At 34.1% G+C, this 20628-nt stretch overlaps 2 protein-coding genes across 3 annotated transcripts in view; one reads left to right on the top strand and one right to left on the bottom strand.

Annotated features, from left to right (window-relative positions):
* Positions 1 to 48: 48 nt before the first annotated feature.
* On the bottom strand, positions 49 to 2917 carry ICA69 (islet cell autoantigen 1-like protein). Its single transcript, XM_088205557.1, has 3 exons — positions 2267 to 2917; positions 1454 to 1927; positions 49 to 1395 (listed from the first exon to the last, which is right to left on the bottom strand). The coding sequence occupies exons 1-3, from the start codon at positions 2834 to 2836 to the stop codon at positions 1156 to 1158; spliced, it is 1284 nt and encodes a 427-aa protein (XP_088061683.1). The 5' UTR covers positions 2837 to 2917; the 3' UTR covers positions 49 to 1155.
* Positions 2918 to 5198: 2281 nt separating this feature from the next.
* Eip63E (cyclin dependent kinase Eip63E) overlaps positions 5199 to 20628 on the top strand; it is a 167863-nt gene continuing 152433 nt past the window's right edge. For both annotated transcript variants that reach the window (XM_088205622.1, XM_088205621.1), the window contains exon 1: positions 5199 to 5374. In XM_088205622.1, coding sequence (XP_088061748.1) covers positions 5275 to 5374 — 100 coding nt within the window. In that variant the 5' untranslated portion in view covers positions 5199 to 5274. The remainder of the gene's footprint in view (positions 5375 to 20628) is intronic.

Here is a 20628-nt window from a genome sequence, read left to right as displayed (position 1 = left end):
ATTTGGTATCAGGATTAAATGACTCAATAATAATAATAATTATTATTATTTTCTTCTTTTATACTTTGTTTTTATTGGTTATATACATGCATTGGATAACTTGTTACATTATTATGTTATATAAAGATATATACGGCACTGACTAGACATAATGTTCAAATCATTTTTAACATTTCTGTTGCAAAGTATGTATATATAAAAATAATTCAATTTAATTTTAACAATGTTTTTGTACTCATAATAAATGCAAAATATACGTTATATAAAATCTTTGGTTTGTAATAAAGTTACCGATATAAAAGCAAAGGTGGCCCTCTCCTATTTCCCCGTTTCAAATATTTGTTCAATTCAAATGCCGGGTGTAGTGGTTTCTCGTTTATTTCTACACCAGATTTATTGAAAATATATGTAAAATTGCAACTGAAAAAGTTGCAGTATGACTCCTGGGTTACATGGTTCAGTTCACAGCAATAAATTCTTTATAGTATTGCCGTCTATATAACAAATTTCAAATGCTTCTGAGTATATTCATGTTTGACACTTACAGTTAAAATCTTGCATCTATGTAATAATACGGACCATACATAGCAGTGCAACATTCGAACAGCGATAACTCTTAATATATAATATTTTTTCATCATGAGTTACGCAGATACTTGGGCATTTAAAACACAACTGCCCAATCTAGAGAGATATTAAATTAAAGCATTTAATTGTAGTTTCTAGCTTTACTTAATCTCACAGAAGACTATCAAGATTAATAACTAGTTGCACTAGGGTGTATAATTGAATACATAATAAAAATTGGAAGATATCAATCATAATCCTATTTTCCCATAAAACATTTATTCCTCTGTGTAAAAAGCAAAATTAGAAACCACTACGTTTTAATCTCCTCCGGTGTGCAATTGCATATTGGTGTTACATAAATAAGTTGTGTAACACCTGTAACGGGCGAGGCACCCAAAGAAAACATATTCTTAAAAAACATCTTGGAGATAGCTGTTTCTTGCTTTTATATCATAAAATAATACTTATTTAAATAAATCTTTGGTAACGATAAATTCATATAATACTAAATGGAATGTGTATTCTTAAATAATATTAAGTAAACGAGAAGCTCAATCAAGCATATACTCATAAGGCAGTCACCGATTAAGCGGCATGACTTTGGTTAACGTTTCCGCCGGGCATCGCGTCAGGATTGGCGAGGGGATCCAACTCTGCGAAAAGTTTGAACCATTCGACTTTTTCCTTCTTTTGATTGTCTTTCTTTTTAGTCAAACCGTTGCTTTTCGGCATGTCACTCTCTCCTCTACTACTGGACGGACCTTCGAAGTTTTGAGGTAATGTGTTTTGCTGATCGTATATTTGAGAGAGATCAACGGAGAAATCCTAAAATAAACAATAGCATAAGTGCTGATTCATAGCTTGAATGAATCGACATATCTACCTGCAATAATTGTGACGGCATGTAAGATCCGAGGTGGCTAAAACCCTCGTTTCCGAGATTCAATCCGGCGAGATCAGAAACAAAGGACGAATTTGAATTACCGTTGCTTTCTGTAAGTAAAGTTGCCGAACCAATCAAATCTTCGGTGATATTCTCGACGGAATCGATGATCTTTTCGAGCTTTTCCACTGAGCTGCTCGCGGCTGATGCTTCCGCGTTAGTATCGTCTTTGAATTCGTCTTGGAAGTAAAGTAGTTGGTCCTTGTCGAGGTTTTCTGCACTTGGCTCGCCTTGATGATACTGTGCGAGTTCTTTGAGAATTCCGAAATCGTACTCGATGGGCGTCTCTGAAAGTGCTTTGGCAGTTATGTTGAGAGTGTGAGAAGCTTTGGCCGTGAAGCTCAGCAGCGAATTTTGATAGTTAACCATCGCGTGAGAGAACATGTTGCATCTCGCTGCAGCTAAGAGATCAACCTAAAAATTTAATATTAATTATTGAGAAACGATATATTATATCGATTAAATCATATACACTAAATCATGTGCAAAAAAGTTGGTAGACCCAAATTGAGGTGGGTAGATTGTGTAGATTTAAGCATCATGACAATAGAGAAGTTCTATATTTTTATTATATATATATATACTAATAAGGTGAACAGATTTTGAAAATATCGAATAACATTAAACAGAATTTTTTTCTTCGAGGACAAATTGCGGCGGGAGATAAAATATTCAACATGAGGAGAATCTTCCTCAAAGGAGGTCTAGATACCTTAATACTAATATATTATAGAAAAAAATCATAATGCAAACCTTTTGCAAGCAGTCCAGCTTAAGCTTATCGAACAACCGCTTGCTTTCTCGTACTTGAGCCTGAGCTTTTCTAAACTGGTGTAACCCTCGCCCCGTATCAGGATCCAATCGTCCGCTAGCGGCCTTCATCCAACTCAGAGCCGCTCGATAGTCTTGACGAGCGCGTTCCATAGCTCGCAAAGTAGCCCTAGTATCGGCCACTCCGCGAGCTCTGAAAGTATCCAATTCTCTCTGCAAACGAGCTAACGGGGCTCTCAAGCTTCCCCTCTGTGATCCACAAAATGATACGCCCCTCCCAGAAGCCACGAGGACTTTCGCAGCCCCGCCGGAGCCACCAGCGCCTGCCTCTTTGAGGAATCCTCCCAAGGCTGCCTCTTCGTGCGCGAGGGTGCCGCATCTTTCGGACAGTTGTTCTATAAGTCGCTGAAGTAGCGCGCTAGATTCGGCTAAGGAACGGAACAGTTCCAGCTTGGAGTCCAATTCGGCGTCCGATGCCACAACGCATTCGTCTTCGCGGGAGCCGAAACGCCGCAGCACCGACTGCCGCGCTACCCACAGCTGATGCTGCATCCCGGAAGACGCTTTTCTGTCAAAATTAAACGAAAAACCCGTAGGTTTTGACAACTCTATTCTTAAACACTTCACTTTGCCGAGATCTAAATAGGCCGATTTATGACCATGTGATGGTTGAGGAGCTAATTAGATGATATGTTGATGATTTATAATTCATAATAAAAACGCCTTTAATTTATTAATACTTTATTATATATTACTAAGATATATAATCAATAATAATCTATAGCACCTAAACCACTAAGTCAAAATTGATGATAAATATGTGTATCTATAATTGATTTTACGATAAGATTATAAAAGATAAAGTAATTATATTTTATTGTACTGCAAAATTAAAATTAAATATTTCAATTAAATAAATTTTAAACAGAACTTTATTATCCTAAATTAAAATCACTTCGATGAAATTTATTTAAAAACTTATTTTAATTTGTTAAAGTTTTCATTAAATAACTGAAATAACTAATTTCTAAAATATGAAAATATTGCGCTGTTCTTCTAAATACTCTTATTCACCTTTTCAACAACATTTGCTTGAGCATACCACGAACCTATATTTATAATACATAATTAAGCGTGAATTTCAGTTATTCCATAATTATCATTTGCTTGTTATAATTTTTATAACACATTTCTGATTATATTTTTATTAAAATATTTTTTCGATATTTAATACATCTTCGCCGCTATTTAAACCACTTTTTACTAGTTTTTCCATCAAGGTTTTTACTATATCTAAAGTGACAAGACATACTCTTAGTTTTTGTTGTTTTCCTCTTATCCTTCTTTATCTTCCTTGAACAAAAAAATCCAAAAGGACCTTTGATTAGCGCACACTGCAATATGTCTTTTATCCTAATCGGACACAAATTTACGAGGTGCATTAAAAACAGAAACAAAAATTCCGTGGTGATCTTTTTTTAGGTCCCATAATAATTTGTTCTTTGTCCTCCTCGAACAAAATTTTCAGAGATAGCCTTTTTATTTTTAGTGTCCTCTTTTGATATTTTTAAAATCTGATCATTTTATTTTATCTAAAAATCATATAATGTAGAATTGTAGTAATCAAATGGAGGTAAGTATTAAAAAAATATCAGCAAAATTGGTTTAATAAAAGTGGAAAGATTACATGTACGTATCTATTAACTTTAAAATATTGCAAAAGTTAATTGTTAAAACTTTTTTTTATTAACAAGTAGTGAACTTATTTCATTTTAAAACGCACAATAGATTAACAAATAAGCTATAAAACGCATTATTTGATTTTTTCTAAAATCGATTTTTTTTACCTTAACCACAAGCGGAAGATATTAGCACTATTGGCAAATACTTAATATATGAGAAAAATATGCTTTTTTGAAATATACAAACTATTATATTAGGAAGAACTGATTTGTTAAAATCTTTTGATGAAAACAGCTCAACAAGAGGCAAATTTATTTGCTGATTATAACCAGACCCGGCCCGAGAGGCGCGCTGTAAGGCACCACCCAGGGTGCTATTTGATTCTGGTTAAATGACACGGTGTCAATATCTCCGTAAAAAAAGAAAAGTTGGTATTAGAATCAAATTTTCGAAAGGACATTTTTATTCTCCCGTAGCAATATGTCATACAAAAACAATATTTCCGAGATGGTTTTTGAAACAAAAAAAAGCTTGTAAAGCCTGTGTCTATGTTGCTTATGAATAATAGGTAAACAGTAGTGCTAGTTTGGAACCCTGTGAAACTCCAAAAAAGTGAAATATTATTTTGAGAAATAGCAACCATAATTCATGAACTGACAGTGATCATTTAAATAACATTTAAATCCGTAGTTCGAGAACTTTCGCAGCAAAATGCTACGGCAAATCTTGTTAATAGCTTTATAAAAATTAATAAAGATTCATGTGAACTCCCATATCAATGGATTTAATCACCATCGTCGAAAATTATAAAAGGTAGATGACGTGGATCATGTGATACGAAAACACTACTGTTGGTCCATCAAGATTTGCTAATAGGTATCGTAAATATATTTATTGATAATTAATAAAAATAATTGGCTCATATTTTTCGGGTCAGAATTTTAGCACGGTTGTGGTCAGAATAAATATTAGATTATCAGAATTTATATTAATTGCTCGGAGTTTATATTAAAGTATTATAATTTAAATTTATATTTAACACAATTTGTAAATATATCATCAATAAACGTAATTATAATTAAAAGCGTTTACTCTTTAGCGTTTTAAATATTATTGTAATTTAGGTTACAATTTTTAGGTTAGCGCGTTTCGATGTAGCGAGTTTTGCTCGTTAGCGGCATTTGTGAAGAAGAAGAAGCCGGGGTCAGTAGGGCGCGTGGGCGGCCGCGGCAGTCGGCGACGGCTGCGGCAGCGGACGTCGCGTTTTTAGGTCCGCCCCGGGCGGCCGCGCGCGCCGCTCCGGGGACATGCACTCGGGAGACCGCGCCGCGCCTCTGCCTCCGCTGCCGGCGCCCCTGCCTCCGCTGCCGGCGCAGCCCGACGCGCGCCAACACGTCAACCGGGACGGTACGTCACCTTTGTTTTGGTCGGCGGCGTACGCCCTCCGCCGCATGGGGGGTCACTCACCCGCCGGCTTTTCGAGAAAGCTTCCCAAATCTTACTAGGCTAGAACGCCCCCCCCCACCAATCTGATTTCGCTCGCGACAACCCCGCCCCCCTCCGATGTAAACAAAATTATTGTTGTCTATGGTTTTGTTGTTGTGTCAATGTGTGTGTGTAGTGTCATATTTAAACTCATCGATTGAGTGATTGATGCGTGCTAGGGGTGGCGTTGTGTGAAATGGTGCGACTGCCGTTGAAGATATATCGGACGGACGTTTAACTGGAAATCTGGTGTGGTGTGTAAAATAATATCTTAGCTTAAATTTTAAATGCTCAATTCAATATAAAAAGAATAAACTTTTGAGAAACACTGGTTTCCTATTGATAAAATTTGCGATTTATATATTACATGCATATAACAACACTAAAATTTAAGTTTTTTTATTTTTATAAACGTAGTTGAAATACCAGTGGTTAAAACGAGACGAATATCCACTTGAATATCGATCGATTGATTACATTGTTATATTAAATAAAAAAAAATGTTGAAAATATTTGGTTGGATTTGTTCTAGAATTTTCGGTCAAACCTTTTGCGGTCAAATTTAATTATTATTACTTTCAAGCTTTGGCTGTCATGAGTAACTACAAACATGATCTATAGTTTTTAAATAATTGTTTCATTTGAAAAAATCTTTAATGCAAAGGTGTATTAAAAACAGCAATTCAGGCAATCATTTATGTGCTTTTGAAATATTTTAGCAAATTTTTCTCTTATCGTTGTATTGGTTTTCAAAGATCCGTTATTTTTAACTGTTTGAATATAAAAAAGTAAACAATAAAACAAGAATAAATTCATATAGTAATGAAGAATCTAAAATAGTAGTTTAAATAAAAAAATATAGTTTCATATACACACAATTCTATGTTATCAAAAAAGACAATAAAAAATATCTGCACTATTTATTTTCACTTTAAAAATATTTCATATTTATTTTATTTTAATTATTCTTCCTAAAAATATTATCATAATAAATTATTTTGCACAGATTTAAAATTATACATTATTCGTATTGATTTAAAATAAATTAAATATTCTAACCATTGATAAAATCCACACTTGCACAATATGACCTTGAACATATGAGTAATTTCGTCAATTACAAAGTGTTCTTTTCTTCACTATAATTATAGCAGAGGGCTGGTTTAAATAAAATAAAAAGATAAATTTTGCCAAATAAAAAAAGATGTCCATACACACAACCTAGCTCGATTTTATTTTAATTGTTCATCCGAGAGATTAGGAAAATCTAGGAAAACATCGATGTGACAATCATCGATCGGAATTATAATTATGTACTGATCACTAATTTCGATCTCTTAGACACGAATACAAGTGAAAAACACTAGGATTCACATGGGATTAGAACCCAGGTCTTTCGAGTATTGATCACTGACTATCGATCATTATTTTATACCATTGATCTATCGCGTTAGTTAGTTGTTAAACAGGGTCCGTCAAAACAAGTTAGTAGTAGTTTTTGAATTTTGCTGTTTTTTTCAGTCAATATATATATTATTTTTTCGTCCATACCAAATACGCATGTAGTGCTTCAGCATCATTATAAAAACATCTCCTTGTTGTCATTACTCACAAATATTCATTCGTTGATTGGTTATAATAGTGTAAAATATTTCTTTTTAGTTTCTGTTTGACGTATTTCCGCGTCGTGAAACTGAAATTTTAGCATAACAGCGAAACTGCTTTATTTTCCTGACACGTTAAATCTAAGGTGTTACACCGAATCTATGAAACTAATTATTTCGTGAAATGAAAAAAAATGCCTAATTCGTGAAAAATGCATCCTTATTCGTGAATTAGGCAATTTATCTGCCTAAGCACTCCAATAGTGTTTTTTGGAACTAAGTTGCGAAACATCATGTTTATTGATGGATCCAAATTTTGATCATTTTGCCAATTTTTTTGCTAAAAAAATAGTAACCAATGCTGGGAGATTGGCAGATATATTGTACTTTAATGAAATAAAATAATTATTAACTATAACAAGGTTTTCATGTAACTGTTGGATATGTTAGGTGCAGAACATTGAACACCCCATAAATAACCTTCAGTATATTTAATTGTATGTTTATGCAATTAATCATGAGGTTTTCATTGTTCAGACCAACGTTCGCTCGCTCGCACCTAATCTGTCCAAAATATTTACTAAAAAAATTTGAACATCGTCATATTTTACAGTTCTAGACTTATATGCCATTTTAAATGAAGACGAACATCACTGTAGTTAATGATTGATTTATGTTTATATAAAGAAATGACATTTGTTTTAGTTACGAAAGACTGCTCAATACAAGAATTAAGTAAAACAATTCCTGCCCAATTCACGCATTCAGCAGATAATTTGCCTATTTCATGAATGAAGTGGGGGTCATGCACTTTTCATGAATTTGCCAATTTTTTGAAATTGAAGCAATTTCACGGATTCGGTGTAACATACAGATGATCCAATTCGAGTTTCTTATGTTTGCAAATTGTAAATCAGACAACTGTCACTAATCACGCGTGTTCAAATGTTAGTTTTCAACAACACAACGCGTTAAAATTATTTAATTGTTCTACAGAAATTAAAATTCTGTACGAACTGGGTATTCATATTTACGGGAAAACTATGGTCAATTTCATCGTACTACTGAGCGAACAATTCGCAACGTAGTGGAATAATTTGAAGATAGGGTAAGGCTTGTGCATTATCGTGGCGCCCATTCAACCGAGAATATTGTTGTAAATGAAAGTGGCCTAAGACCCAGAATTGCCGATTCGTCGGCGTTCATAGCTCCCTGTGGCAAATTTTGCATCTGAACTTACGCTTACACCCGTATAAAATTCAGATAACACAATAACTAAAGCCCAGAAACCATGGATAGCGAAAAATTTACGCAAATTTTTTTCCACAAAAAATCTTCTCTAATTAGGCCTATTTTCACCTCTCTTGGTATGTTAATAAGCAAAATTGCCGCATATGGAGCATATGTCCAAAAAGTGACTGGTGCGCATTTTGGTCGGGCGGCGTCTTCGATCCCTACTTTTTTTAAAATGATGAAGTCAATGGCAAGCACTATAGGCGCACGATAACCGATAATTTTGGCACTAAATCGAATATATTGATTTGGAAGATAAGTGGTTCCAACAAGACGGCGCGTGCAACATTGGATGTTTTGCGTGAAAAGTTCCCAGGTCGCATTATTTCCCGTTTTGGTGATGTTAACTGACTGTAAATATCATGCGATTTAACGTAGTAGGATTTTTGTGTGATTATGCTAATATCGTGTATACGCCGATAAACCCGAAACGCTTGAGCACATAAAAACCAACACTTGCCAAGTTATAGCCAAGATACCGCTCGAAAAGATTCAGAGGCGGCCATTTAATTGATATTTTTTTTCATAATTAATAAAAATACTTAAAATGTTATCATTAAATTTGTAGTTTTTCAAAAAAGGTTCGAAAATTGTAGTTTGATCACCCTTTCATATACATATATATAATTTATAAATCGGAAAATCTTTAAACCAAAAATCTCGCGAGCTGTGCTGGCCATTTGGTAATCTCACACCCTAATAAAATTTTGCCTGATCTTCGGAAATCTCCGATTTTTGATAGGGGGACCCGCCTTTTCTGGGCCCTAATGGTCACTTACATTTATCTTTGAAAGTCTCTCGTCTCGAATTTTGTGTTAAATTAGCGTCGACACAGCGCTAAAGAGCTTTTCTTATATTTTTTTTAGTCAACAAAAAAAAAGCAACTCTGCGTTCTCTCTAAATAAAGGCGGACGCACTTCCGTAATTTGACGTGGCTCTCCTGTCGCTTCTAGTTATCGAGGCTTTAATGAAGAATCGAACATGCTTAGTAAAAAAAGTACATCATCCATTAGGGTATTTTTTAAGGACTCGACAGTATGTACATACATCCATAACCACCTCATGATCGATCGATATATACATAAATGCATATTGTTAGCAGCTCAAATCATCTATTCCAAGTACTTGATACATGCCGGAAGATCCATACAATTGAAACTCCAGATTGGAATTGAAACGTGCGCCAATTTGAGTCGTAAATACCGTATTTGTCTGTTGTACTTGAAGCTTCTAAAGGGTTTGCTTGAGCTGGAATTGCTTTTGAAAAAATGAGCAGAATATGTATGTATATCGTCATTATTATTTTGACCTTGTTAGTAGTTTAATAATATGCAATGAAATTAAGAAATCAAGGTTCCGCCATCGCAAATTTTATGTATGGTACTCAGGAAATGTATTTACGCTGCATATAAATTGTAAAATGATGTAGGAAATATCAATACAATTTGTACCCATTACTTACATGTTTAATAATGGTAATATAACTTTCTGTATATGGTGCCATGCTGAAGAAAAATATTAAAGGAAGTGTGATTTTTCGAGAAATGAAGTCATTATCAATCGGTTGAGTCTTGGCATTTTAATGCTTCTATTTCTGGATTAGTCTCATACCCTGATAATGAAACGATCATGAAAAAAGTTTTACGGATCGTTTTAGCGCAACTTTCGTGTGCAGTTCTGCAAAGTAATTTTTAACCTACAGATTTTTCGCACATAATAACGAAACATGTAATGTTATCAATCTAGTGTTTGTGATCATAAAATGTCTTCAGAAAAAAACTGAACTATTGGATAATGTTCTTAGAGTAAGCAAGAGCAGAGGAGAATAATCAAAGAAATGGAAAGTGAATGAGTATGTTTATTTGACACTATATTCTAAAAAATGGAAGCTATAGATGAAAAATCGCATGAATTTCGATTGCGTATAAAGTAAAGCTTTGCAGAATATTTCTTTCATATATGCAACGACGTACTTTATCCGTCCTGCTATCCTCTATAGTCGCATATGCTGCGATATTTACTGCGAATTGTCTCATTATGGCTTCTGGCCAGAGGCGTGTAACGCGAGACAACCAATCACGGTCGAAGACTATCTCAGTTACGTATCTCTAGACATTTTTTCCTCGGCGTCGCCTTAGTGACACGACCACGGATTTTTATATTTTCGCGAGATGTGCTTTATATCCGGCTTGTCAAATGCAGGCTTTTATTCATAAAGGAACGTCCGCTGCAGTCTTCCGTGCAGACGAAGGTCGTCCGCGATGCGAATTTATTGCCTCCGGATAGGTTCATCTCGTTTTTATTCCAAGTACAACGTTTACAACTCATAACATGCTCGTCACGCGTGGCGAAGTCTAAAAAATGCAATGACGTGAGGCTGCAATCGTCCAGATTCTTTCCAGTTATGGCGGCTCGGTAATTAACAATTATCACTTGAGTGATTTTATCTGCCGTAGATTATCTCACAATCAGGTATGCTCGGAGCAAATACATAAATATATTTTCAAATAGTGCCGGTTTCATCAATTGAACTACTTCTCTATTCACAATTAAAGGGATTAACTTATGCCGCTAAGTCATAAAAAAGCCAATTCGGTTTGTGATAAAGCGTTTTAACAGTTTAAAGAAAAAAGGATTAAAATAACCGTCAACTTGAAAAGAGATAACCCGTGCATGCGGGCTTATTCTAAAAACTGCCATTTATAATCATAGGTTGCTCCAGCGAAAAAATCTATTATATAAATACTGGAACGCGGGCAACCAATAATCACGTCGGGAGTCACCACTATCCTGTTTATTTTGTTAGTCCAAAAATATAATAAAATAATAAACTTTGTCGTAACAAAAATAAACCCATGACCTAAAAAGCTGTGGATTGTATTTGAATCAAGTGTAATCATAATTAATGCTTATATTTGATTAGAACGTCTGATGGCTTATATATGCTAATTGTGAAAAGCTGCTTAGAGAATGCGAGGTGCTTTAGGATATAATATAATTATGAATTTTAAAAGCTCTTAATTTTTCATGACTTTTTGAATTAACAATATCAATAATGAAGCCTGGTTCTAGTGATAGACCTCATTTTAATTTAATCACCAAGACAATTAATTTATATTCTCTGAATAGTATTATAATTATTATGGATATTTTACTTTTTTCCTATTTGTTTGTTGAATATACTACATATGTTTAGGACATCTGTAGATTAAATGATGTATTTTTAACTCAAAGAATACAATTGCACAGACTGATGCCAATGACATCAAAGCAAAACAGTTCTGAAGCCACTTAAAACGGTGCAAGTCAAATACGCCATTCCTTTTATTTATGCGTTGCTACAGAAACAATTTGAGATCAAAACCCAAAATATAAAATACGTGTCAGTTTCGAACAGTTTCAACAATCTGCATCGAGATGGATACAGCTATGTCTAATTTAATTCGTCTAGCTATTTCAGAACTATTAAATCACACCGTTGGATTTTATACAGTAATATGTATTTAAATGCATATAATATTTTATTTTGCGTTGTGGTTTATAAATATTAAACACTATGATTCGGTTGTGCATAGATTGCATGGAATAATTGCAAAACACACATGCATAATTTTAATTTATTCGCGGTTTCACTTGATAGTTGAGTATATTTGCATAACCAAGCGTTTGCACGACAATAAACATATATATAACACCCAGAAAACGATAGATTTGTGGCTGACGTTCTGGTTTACTATTAACCATCGCTGAGATTGGCGTTTGCACAAGATTGGTTTACAACACCCAGTCACTCTCGACGCCTCTCCCTTTTTCTTTCCCAATCTCCTGTCGCCTTTGATTGACGTTTTAATAGACGCATCCGTTTCCGGAGATAAACGTGCATCGATCTTGTTTACTTTATCTTGAACTTGTGCATTGTGTATCTAAATTTAAACGTTACTCACACGATGGATCGGATCAATGGGTTTTTTTAACTGACGGCGATAAACCGCATTAAATGTGTTTGTGTTATGTCACCCACTCACCAGTGGTATCGGATAATCGGCGTTACACATGTGCTAAATGGGGCATTATCTCATATTTTCATATGTGAAAAGTAAACGATGAAATCATCATTGTAAGTAGCATATGATTGCAAAAACTGTCTTCGTTCACTAAATCTGATTTTATATTTTGCATAAATAAAGTAATTACAGGCGGCCCTCGACTTTCGCACATAATTGGTTCCTGAAAATGTGTGCGAATGTTGAATGTACGAAAGTCGATGGAAGTAAAAAAAATTGAAATTGTGTGTATTTTAAAATGTTTATTTATCAAGTAAATATAAGATGTTTAAGAGGCGTTTAAGAGACACGTTTAAGTGGGGTTTGCGGGTGTTTCCTTTGAAAAAATATCAAGAGTTAACTGTTTTCCACTATTCATTTTCTTTTCTTCATATAGTATTTTATAACATGCTATGTTTTTATTGATCACCCTACGCACTTGAGATATGCGTTTTCCATTGGGATCACAATCTTCCATAATATTTAAAAAATTGTCAAGGTGCGTGAAGGCTTCATTCATATTTTTCATTGTTAAAGAGTTTTCCAAAATAAACCTGTCTCATCTACATTAAATATTTGGCTATAGAAATATTCTCCATCTTCAATAATTTTGGATAATTAGGAAATAATTTCTTTTGCAGCATCTTTATCCGCATCAGCCGATTCTCCAGTAAATTTAATATTATGAAAAGAATGCATCATTTTAAAATAGTAAAATCAACCGTTACTTGCTTGAAAAACCGTGTTAAAATCTTTTTTTAATCTATCCTTCCAATCTTTGTGCAAACTAAGAGCATTTGCTTGAATAATTGAAATACTCAGAGGGACATCTTTTTGATGTTGGTCATCGATCCATGATGACAAAGATTTTCCATTTCATCCATGTTTTTTTTTGCTGTGTTTTTTTTGGAAACATATCTTTAAAGATTGCGGAAATATATCTTTATTTTCCACAATTTTGAACGTATTTCTTAATTATATTTTTATTTTACAAAATTGAACATATCGTACGAACGTCCAATTGAAGCAAAAGATTCACCGCTATCAGAACGTCTAATAATTTCCATCTTTGTCTCGAATCGTGTGAAGTTTATGAGTCCTTGATTTATTTTTGTTCGTATCAACACAAGTTTTTCCGTTTCTCACTCGTGTTTATATTTTATTTAATTTTTTCTTAAAAAAAAATTGTTTTTTTTAAATGTGCGAAATAGCGAATTGTGCGAAAGTCGAACGTCCGAAAGTCGAGGGCCGCCTGTATTACCGATTAAAAACGTCATCATATTTTTGATAATTTAAGTGATGTCTTGGAGATATTTTATGATGTTGTTTATATCATTAGAAAGCATTATTCATTGAATTATTGTATATATTTCTCAGAACTCAAAAATCCACGTCAAAAGCAATAAAATCATGCCGTCGCCGTCGCAGTGGGAACGTGCTCGATAACGATTGTTCCCACTGCGACGGAGCCGACACTTTTTTTGACTTCTGGGAAGTGATAATTTGTTTTTACGCTCTCCTATTGACCAAAATTCGGTTTGAAAATGCTTTGATCAGCCCTTTTATATTAGAAGTCCATAGTAATATCGGTAAGGATAGCTATCATATTCTTAATTATTTTCCCCTAAGAGATGAATTGCCTTAGTTTGTATTTTGGACTTGACCTAATGAAAGTTCTAAAACTATAATTAGTTTTAGTACTTTCATAAGGTTAAGTTTCGGTTTGAACATAAAATGGACGTTTTGCAACTGTCAAATTGAGTTTCATGTACCCATATACTGAAATACATCAGTATATAAGTACATCCCAAACAACTGTAGTTTAGTTCAGATTCATTATTTGAGGTCGGTTTTTACTTTTTTTATAAGTATATTCTTGCTATGATTTTTTTTCAGAGTTGAGCCCCTCAAGGAGAACGGGCCCCGGGTATTTGTCCTCTCTCGGCAGGTCTGGGTGTATATACAGATATAAACTATTCAAACCCCTCACTAGAGGTCGAAATTTAATGATGTTCCTAATACAGCAAATTCTTGTAAAATTATCCATTAAATTCTACAACGATAAAAACTCTCTAGATCTAATCTTTAAATATAATACGGTAAAAAGCCTTTCATCTTGTCGTTGACGTGCTTCCGATATCTATTTATGATGTGCGTAATTCATAACATATTAAGGGGAAAAATGAAAAGGGTCTCAAATATATGCGCATAATTATGTCATACAAGGAGGATGAGGATGTCTTCTTAAATGTTATTTATGTAAATGGCATTTAACTGATCGAACTCTCCTAACTAGTTCCTAGGACAATTGAATTTATTTTATAAAGAACATTTTTCAATTAGTTTCCATCCCCTCGCACGACTCTAGGAGCGAGAACAAGGGTCAGCATTACTATTGTACTTTGTCGGCTGAGGTCCTATGGGACCTGTCTGCTCGTAACCATTTCGAACCACTCTACGGCTCCTAGCATTACAATTCGATGGCAAGTTTTAAATTCAATAACGTAAATTGACACACATATAGTATGTGACGTTTCATTCTTCTCTATCGCCTAGTTTCTGTCCATAAAAAGTAGAATCTCGGCGTGCTCTCTCTTATCGGATTTTATCAGCCCCACTTCTGGTACGTGTCGGCGAAAACGGCGAGCGCTTCCACAATGTTTAATTTGCAGAAGTGTATATGGCAATACCTATAAATTATATCAGTTTATTTATGCGGCAACACCGCCGCTGGAGCCGGAGATAACGGAGAGCCGCTATAAATTCGAAATACGTACACGTATGTACGTGTTTATGTGGCCGAAGAAGCCTGGGTGTCCGATCCCGCGGGATATGATCCTTGGGTTTCGTTCCAGGGTAACGTTATACGGCAGCGTTACGTGGGACCATTAGGGTAATTGTTGCCGTTCGATCCATGTTATATGGAATGTGTGCATCGTTCTGAATTAACACCACTTACGGGACACACCTAACTATGAAATGTCTCTAATTGCAATTTGTGCAATTCGCAATAGACAGGCGCGATTCCTTGCGATGTTAATTGTTACGAATTAGGCGTCCTAGTTGGGATTAGCGAATTGGAATAATTGCAGCGAAATACTACTACTTGTCCATCAATCCTACCGTTGGAAAATCAACAGCTTACCAAGTGCATGGATTACTCTATCAAAAATATTTTGGCTTTGTTTGAATACAAATTTTTATAAACCTGTATTATTTGAATAATAAATAAAGGTTTATAAAAACAAAACCCTTTCCCGGTCATACCAGAATTAACTCTGAAATTTTTATTTTGTGAATTCATCTCAAAAATTGGCAAATTTTTCGAGAAAATCTTATCATTTTTTTGTTATAAATTCAATTTGTACAAATATTTTTAAATGTTTTACAAAAACTGGTTATTTTTATACCATTGCATAGGAAAGGGTGAGTCCATGCACGAAGTTTTCAAGTCAAAAATCTTGAAAAAAATACTCTGACTGCTGTTAATGTGGACTTTATTGTCTACAGCAAGGTTCTCCAACATACGGCCCGCGAACCTTTTATTTTTTTCTAAACTTCACTCAGTTTAAATCCACTATTATAGCAATAATACAAATTAAGAAAATAAGTGATCAATTACCACTGACAACAAACTGTTTTCATGATATTTATTAAAATATATATTGACTTACTAAAATAATTTATTTAAAAAATATCCCTAATAAAAAATAATGGTTCTTAGGTTAGGTGTAAATTTACTGGTGTCGATTATCAAAAGTGATTTAATATGGGATTCGCTCAAATTGAATCTATATTTAGATTTAATATGTTTTATTTTAGAAAAATGTTTTTAGCTCAAGTAAGTAGTGCTAAATGTAAAATGATTCCCCAAGTAAATTGATGTAATTTTTGAAAGTATAAAAATCCAACAGTGACAATTTTTTGAAGTTATCTCTTAAAATGTCATTAATTATTTCCAACAAGTTCAGGAGGGAGAGGTTCTATTTTGCAACTAAAAGGATTTTAAAAAATTATAATATCATTCATCATGAACTTGATAGTTTCTATTAAATCCTCTAATGCTTGCACTACACTCTCTGCAAGTTGTCTGAACCGAAGTTCAACTAAAGTCGACCGAGGTCGCCGACTTCCGAGTAGCGGCCACACTGCCACAAATTTCATATGCCGTCCGGATGGCTGCCGTGAATGACGTCCGCACGGCGGCTGCTGTCACGTACAGCTGGCATATTTGCGCGCGATCGAAAAATGTGCCAAATAATTACAATTTTTAAATTGTTATATTATTAAAATATTATTATTATGCTACTGATAATTATAAAAGTTTGTGCGGGCACTCACCAATTTGTCACCATCGATTCTAAATAAGAATTCGTTATGGTGTGACATTGATATAAACCGATCTAGGAAACTACATAAGGATATTCGAAACGATGCAGCGCTCGACGTGCGTGTTGACCATAAGACGCCTACGCGCATACTGAAATTGAACCGAGTTACTCGTTCTATCTCAGTTTGCGAAAAACCATATCATTATCTCTCTCACTGTCGTTACTTAACACGCGAGAGAGCGAAAGAGGAAGTATCTCACCGCTCGCGGTCGAAAGAGCAACTCCGACTTCGATTCCTTTGACTTCGGTCCGTTTGCCGACAATGTTCGGAAGCTTAAGCTTCAGTCACTTAAGATGATATGTTTTCTATTCACGCTACAGTGCTCCCAGACAAACTTATTTGATTGTATAAAGTAGCTTTATCTGCTGCTTCGATCATGCATTGCTTGATTATTTCTCCATCAGTGAATTGCTTTCCAGTTTTTGCTATTAAATACACCACACAATAACTAGCTCAAATTGCTGTTTCTTGTCCAAAATTCAATTTCTTGAAAATCAGCTGCTGCTAGTTAAACCCGTTTTTCAATAGCGCAAATTTTCCTGACCGAGATGTTCCACTAAATATTGATTACTTCTTCGAATGTTTCGTGTTGTTGTGACGTTTCATTGTAATTTATCATATTATTTGAGGACAGCTATTGTTTCTTTGTAAATTAAACAGATTGCTTTATTTCCAGCATCAATCATGCAATATTGAAGTTTCCATTGTTATTTTAATGCTCTGCATTCGCTGTCTATTTTTCTTTTATAAATGTATGTACGTACAATATAAAACCAAAAAGATTGCAATTTACTTGTACAAACTTAATGCAATTCATGAAAAATTATATAATTTCCATTTACGTAACTGTTTTGTGAAAAAAACGTACTTGATCGTGTTGTGGTCCGCCGGCCTTCGAAAAATTGTTAATCCGGCCCACCGATCAAAATTGTTACAGACCACTGATCCACAATGTTTTGTATTAACTACAACTCGGTATGCTCATAATAAGAGTACTACAATAAACATTAATCGTATTGTTTTAAAAGAGATAAGAAAATCCACAGGTGCACAATAATAACTCGAAAATATGATGAATTTCAGGAATTTCGGCAATTACAAAGTGTTTTTTCTTCATTATTTTGTTTGTTGGCACATGGTTCTCTTCATTATTAGTTGTAGCAGAGGGTTAGCCTAAATAGTTAAATTAAAATATATGTCTAGCTCGATTTTATTTTAATTGTTCATCCGTGTGATTAGTTTTCATCCGTTTTTCTTCTTCATTATTTTCTTAGCAGCTGCTTTTTCGACTTTTAGCTGTTAGTACATGGCTGTTATAACTAACAAAGATTAGAAAAATTGGAGTCCTTAATCATCATAATGTAAAAACTGTGCTTGTGATTGTCTTTAAATATGCATTGAGTTAGCCTCTAATATTCTCAATGCTTTAAATTAATTTATCTATAGGACTCAGTTGCTTCCTTAACCGTTTAGTTGCCTTGGGATTACTATCTAAATATTGATGTATTACATAATAAAAATATCTTATTTACACCTGTAACAAATCTCATACAGTCTATTAAATATGTAGCCGATTCGTTCTTCGATGATTACGTCGGATCCGGAAATTTTCCCCAAATAGCAAAAGCCAATATATCGGATTTCGACAACAAAAGGGTTATATTTCTTAAAGTGTCAAGACATTTACGTACTCATATGAACTTAGCAATAGTATAAACAAGTTACTAATACATATACGATTGCAAATTCAAGTAAATTATTTTTTACAATATTTATACGAATGAGTGATTTCGTAAACCACTTTGTGCAGGAACATCTTTTGTGTTGTGACATAAAAAACCTTTTACGCTCGTTCAGATTCCTTAATTGCTAAGTAAAAGTTCAAAGCGAATTCTGATGGTAGTATTAAGTTAAGCGCGTTTCGGTTTCATTATTTTTCGTCAAGATTTATTTTAAATTACCTAATGAATCCATGAAACTGCTATTATAAGTATAGCATTCAGATTTTTATTTAATTTGCTCTGAAAGAAATGAAATGTGCCGTGATAATAATCTTAGGATTGTAACATAATTAACTCAGCAAATTTAAACGAAATGTCATTTGTTATTATTTTCTAGTCTCAGGTTCTGTTAGTTAGATAATCGTATGCATTAAATTTGTTGCGACTACCTAACAAAATTGTATCTAGGTAGCTTTTAATTAGTTTTACATATGTTGATAAAGCTATACATCACATACTCGATTAGTTTAGTATATATTGATTAGTGATATAGATAAGCAAAATAGCTTAACAAGTATAATATTTTTGGATTATCTCGCTTTATCGAGTTCTCATGTCAGAAATGAAAGGCTTTGATTAAAATAAGCTGAAAAACCGCTAGTGAATGGCACACGGCTTCTACAGTTTCATGGATGGATTGGTCCAGATCCGCGATAAGACCGTTTTGCCAAGCGTTTCTTGCAATAACTGGTATGACCCGGAAGTACGAAACGCTCGGTACGTATACGTACGGACTCGTGCGAATGAATCGTCGTCGGGCGTTTGTCGTTCTAATCATAGGCTTCTTACTTAGATGATATGTAATAATTATGATCAATTGTTAGTACCGTTGTGTTAACAATGTATATTGTGACGTATGCGTATCGAGTCGTTATACAACTTTCAATTATTATTACAGTTTGCTGAATCATTATTTGCCAAGTACAGTGTATTGATCCGAGTTTGAAGTGTTTGGTGTGTTATAGTGTACACACAATATCCAATTATTACCAACGCCTAGTAAACGATGAGGTACAGGATGAGGCGGGATTCTGGAAAATTAGATATCTCTACAGGAGGGAGTATGGATCGTATCTGTATCCTAGTGCCTTTTTGCTAGGAGCGTTGGGATATAATAATTTGTTCAACGGAATAAATTCTGTGAATTTTCGTCATAGTACACACGCAGGCATAAAATCATGTTTTTATTGAGAAGATTCATAAAATACTTTTTTACTCGAGAGTCTACATGTTGCTTAAAAAGTTTAAATTAACTTTCAAAGGCTTTTATGTTTCCAAACATAACGTCAATACTTGTGTCAAAACCTTGTATTTTTTAACTTCAGTTCATTCATATGAACAAAGAGATCAGTAAAAAAATCAATATGTTGACCCACTTATGCTCATTGAGCTGAGGAAAATTTGCTAGATTATTATCCTCAAGAAATACATTTATTTCTGAAAAGTTCAAGTACTTTTCCTTGGCTCAGCCACTTCACATTGAACATCAGAACTCTATTGTAGGTTGAATCAACTTCCTATAAAAGCGCGGTAAACGCGGAAGAGCTCGAGCAGCTATTAAATTCATCGATAGCTTCCATAAACAATATTTTTTCCCATCATGTTTGACGTCACTAATATAACTTTAAACACATCAATGCTTTGGTCACGGAATGTTTTTATAACAACTTTACATATTTCTTTTCTTGGTGTATTTATTGGCACTAATCGCGATTGCATCCCTTATTCTTTGCTAGCGCGGCCAGGACACTAGCGATCGAAAACGCTCCCCTTACACGAGCTTGCCAAATAATAATATTTTTGCTGAAACAATTAATGTGGAATGATGCACATATATTTATTATACGTATAATTTAACATTTCATGTACTTTATTTATAATAATTGTTAAATAGTTGAGTTGATGTATGTATATTAAATTTTAAGTGAAAATATAAAGGTCATCATGACGCATTGGGGAAACCTGTCAAGTCATGATAGTCAGATTACTGATAAATTATTATTAAAAAAAATATTGTTCACTATCTTGAAAATTAACATACCATAAATTTAAGCTTTTTAACA

This window comes from Plectrocnemia conspersa, unplaced genomic scaffold (assembly GCF_051122295.1).
Source record: "Plectrocnemia conspersa isolate PC_06_02 unplaced genomic scaffold, ASM5112229v1 ptg000002l, whole genome shotgun sequence".
NCBI classification, from domain to species: Eukaryota; Metazoa; Arthropoda; class Insecta; order Trichoptera; family Polycentropodidae; genus Plectrocnemia; species Plectrocnemia conspersa.
Note: the sequence above shows the minus strand (reverse complement) of the source record. Positions and strands in the feature narration are given on the sequence as shown.

What these genes read in the sequence shown, in the direction of transcription:
- ICA69 (XM_088205557.1), bottom strand. Translation starts at nt 2,836, where the DNA reads ATGCAGCATCAGCTGTGGGTAGCGCGGCAGTCGGTGCTGCGGCGTTTC. An exon ending in AGCTGGACTGCTTGCAAAAG is followed by an intron (nt 1,928 to 2,266) that starts GTTTGCATTATG and finishes TTAAATTTTTAG; the next exon opens with GTTGATCTCTTAGCTGCAGC. An exon ending in TGCCGTCACAATTATTGCAG is followed by an intron (nt 1,396 to 1,453) that starts GTAGATATGTCG and finishes TGTTTATTTTAG; the next exon opens with GATTTCTCCGTTGATCTCTC.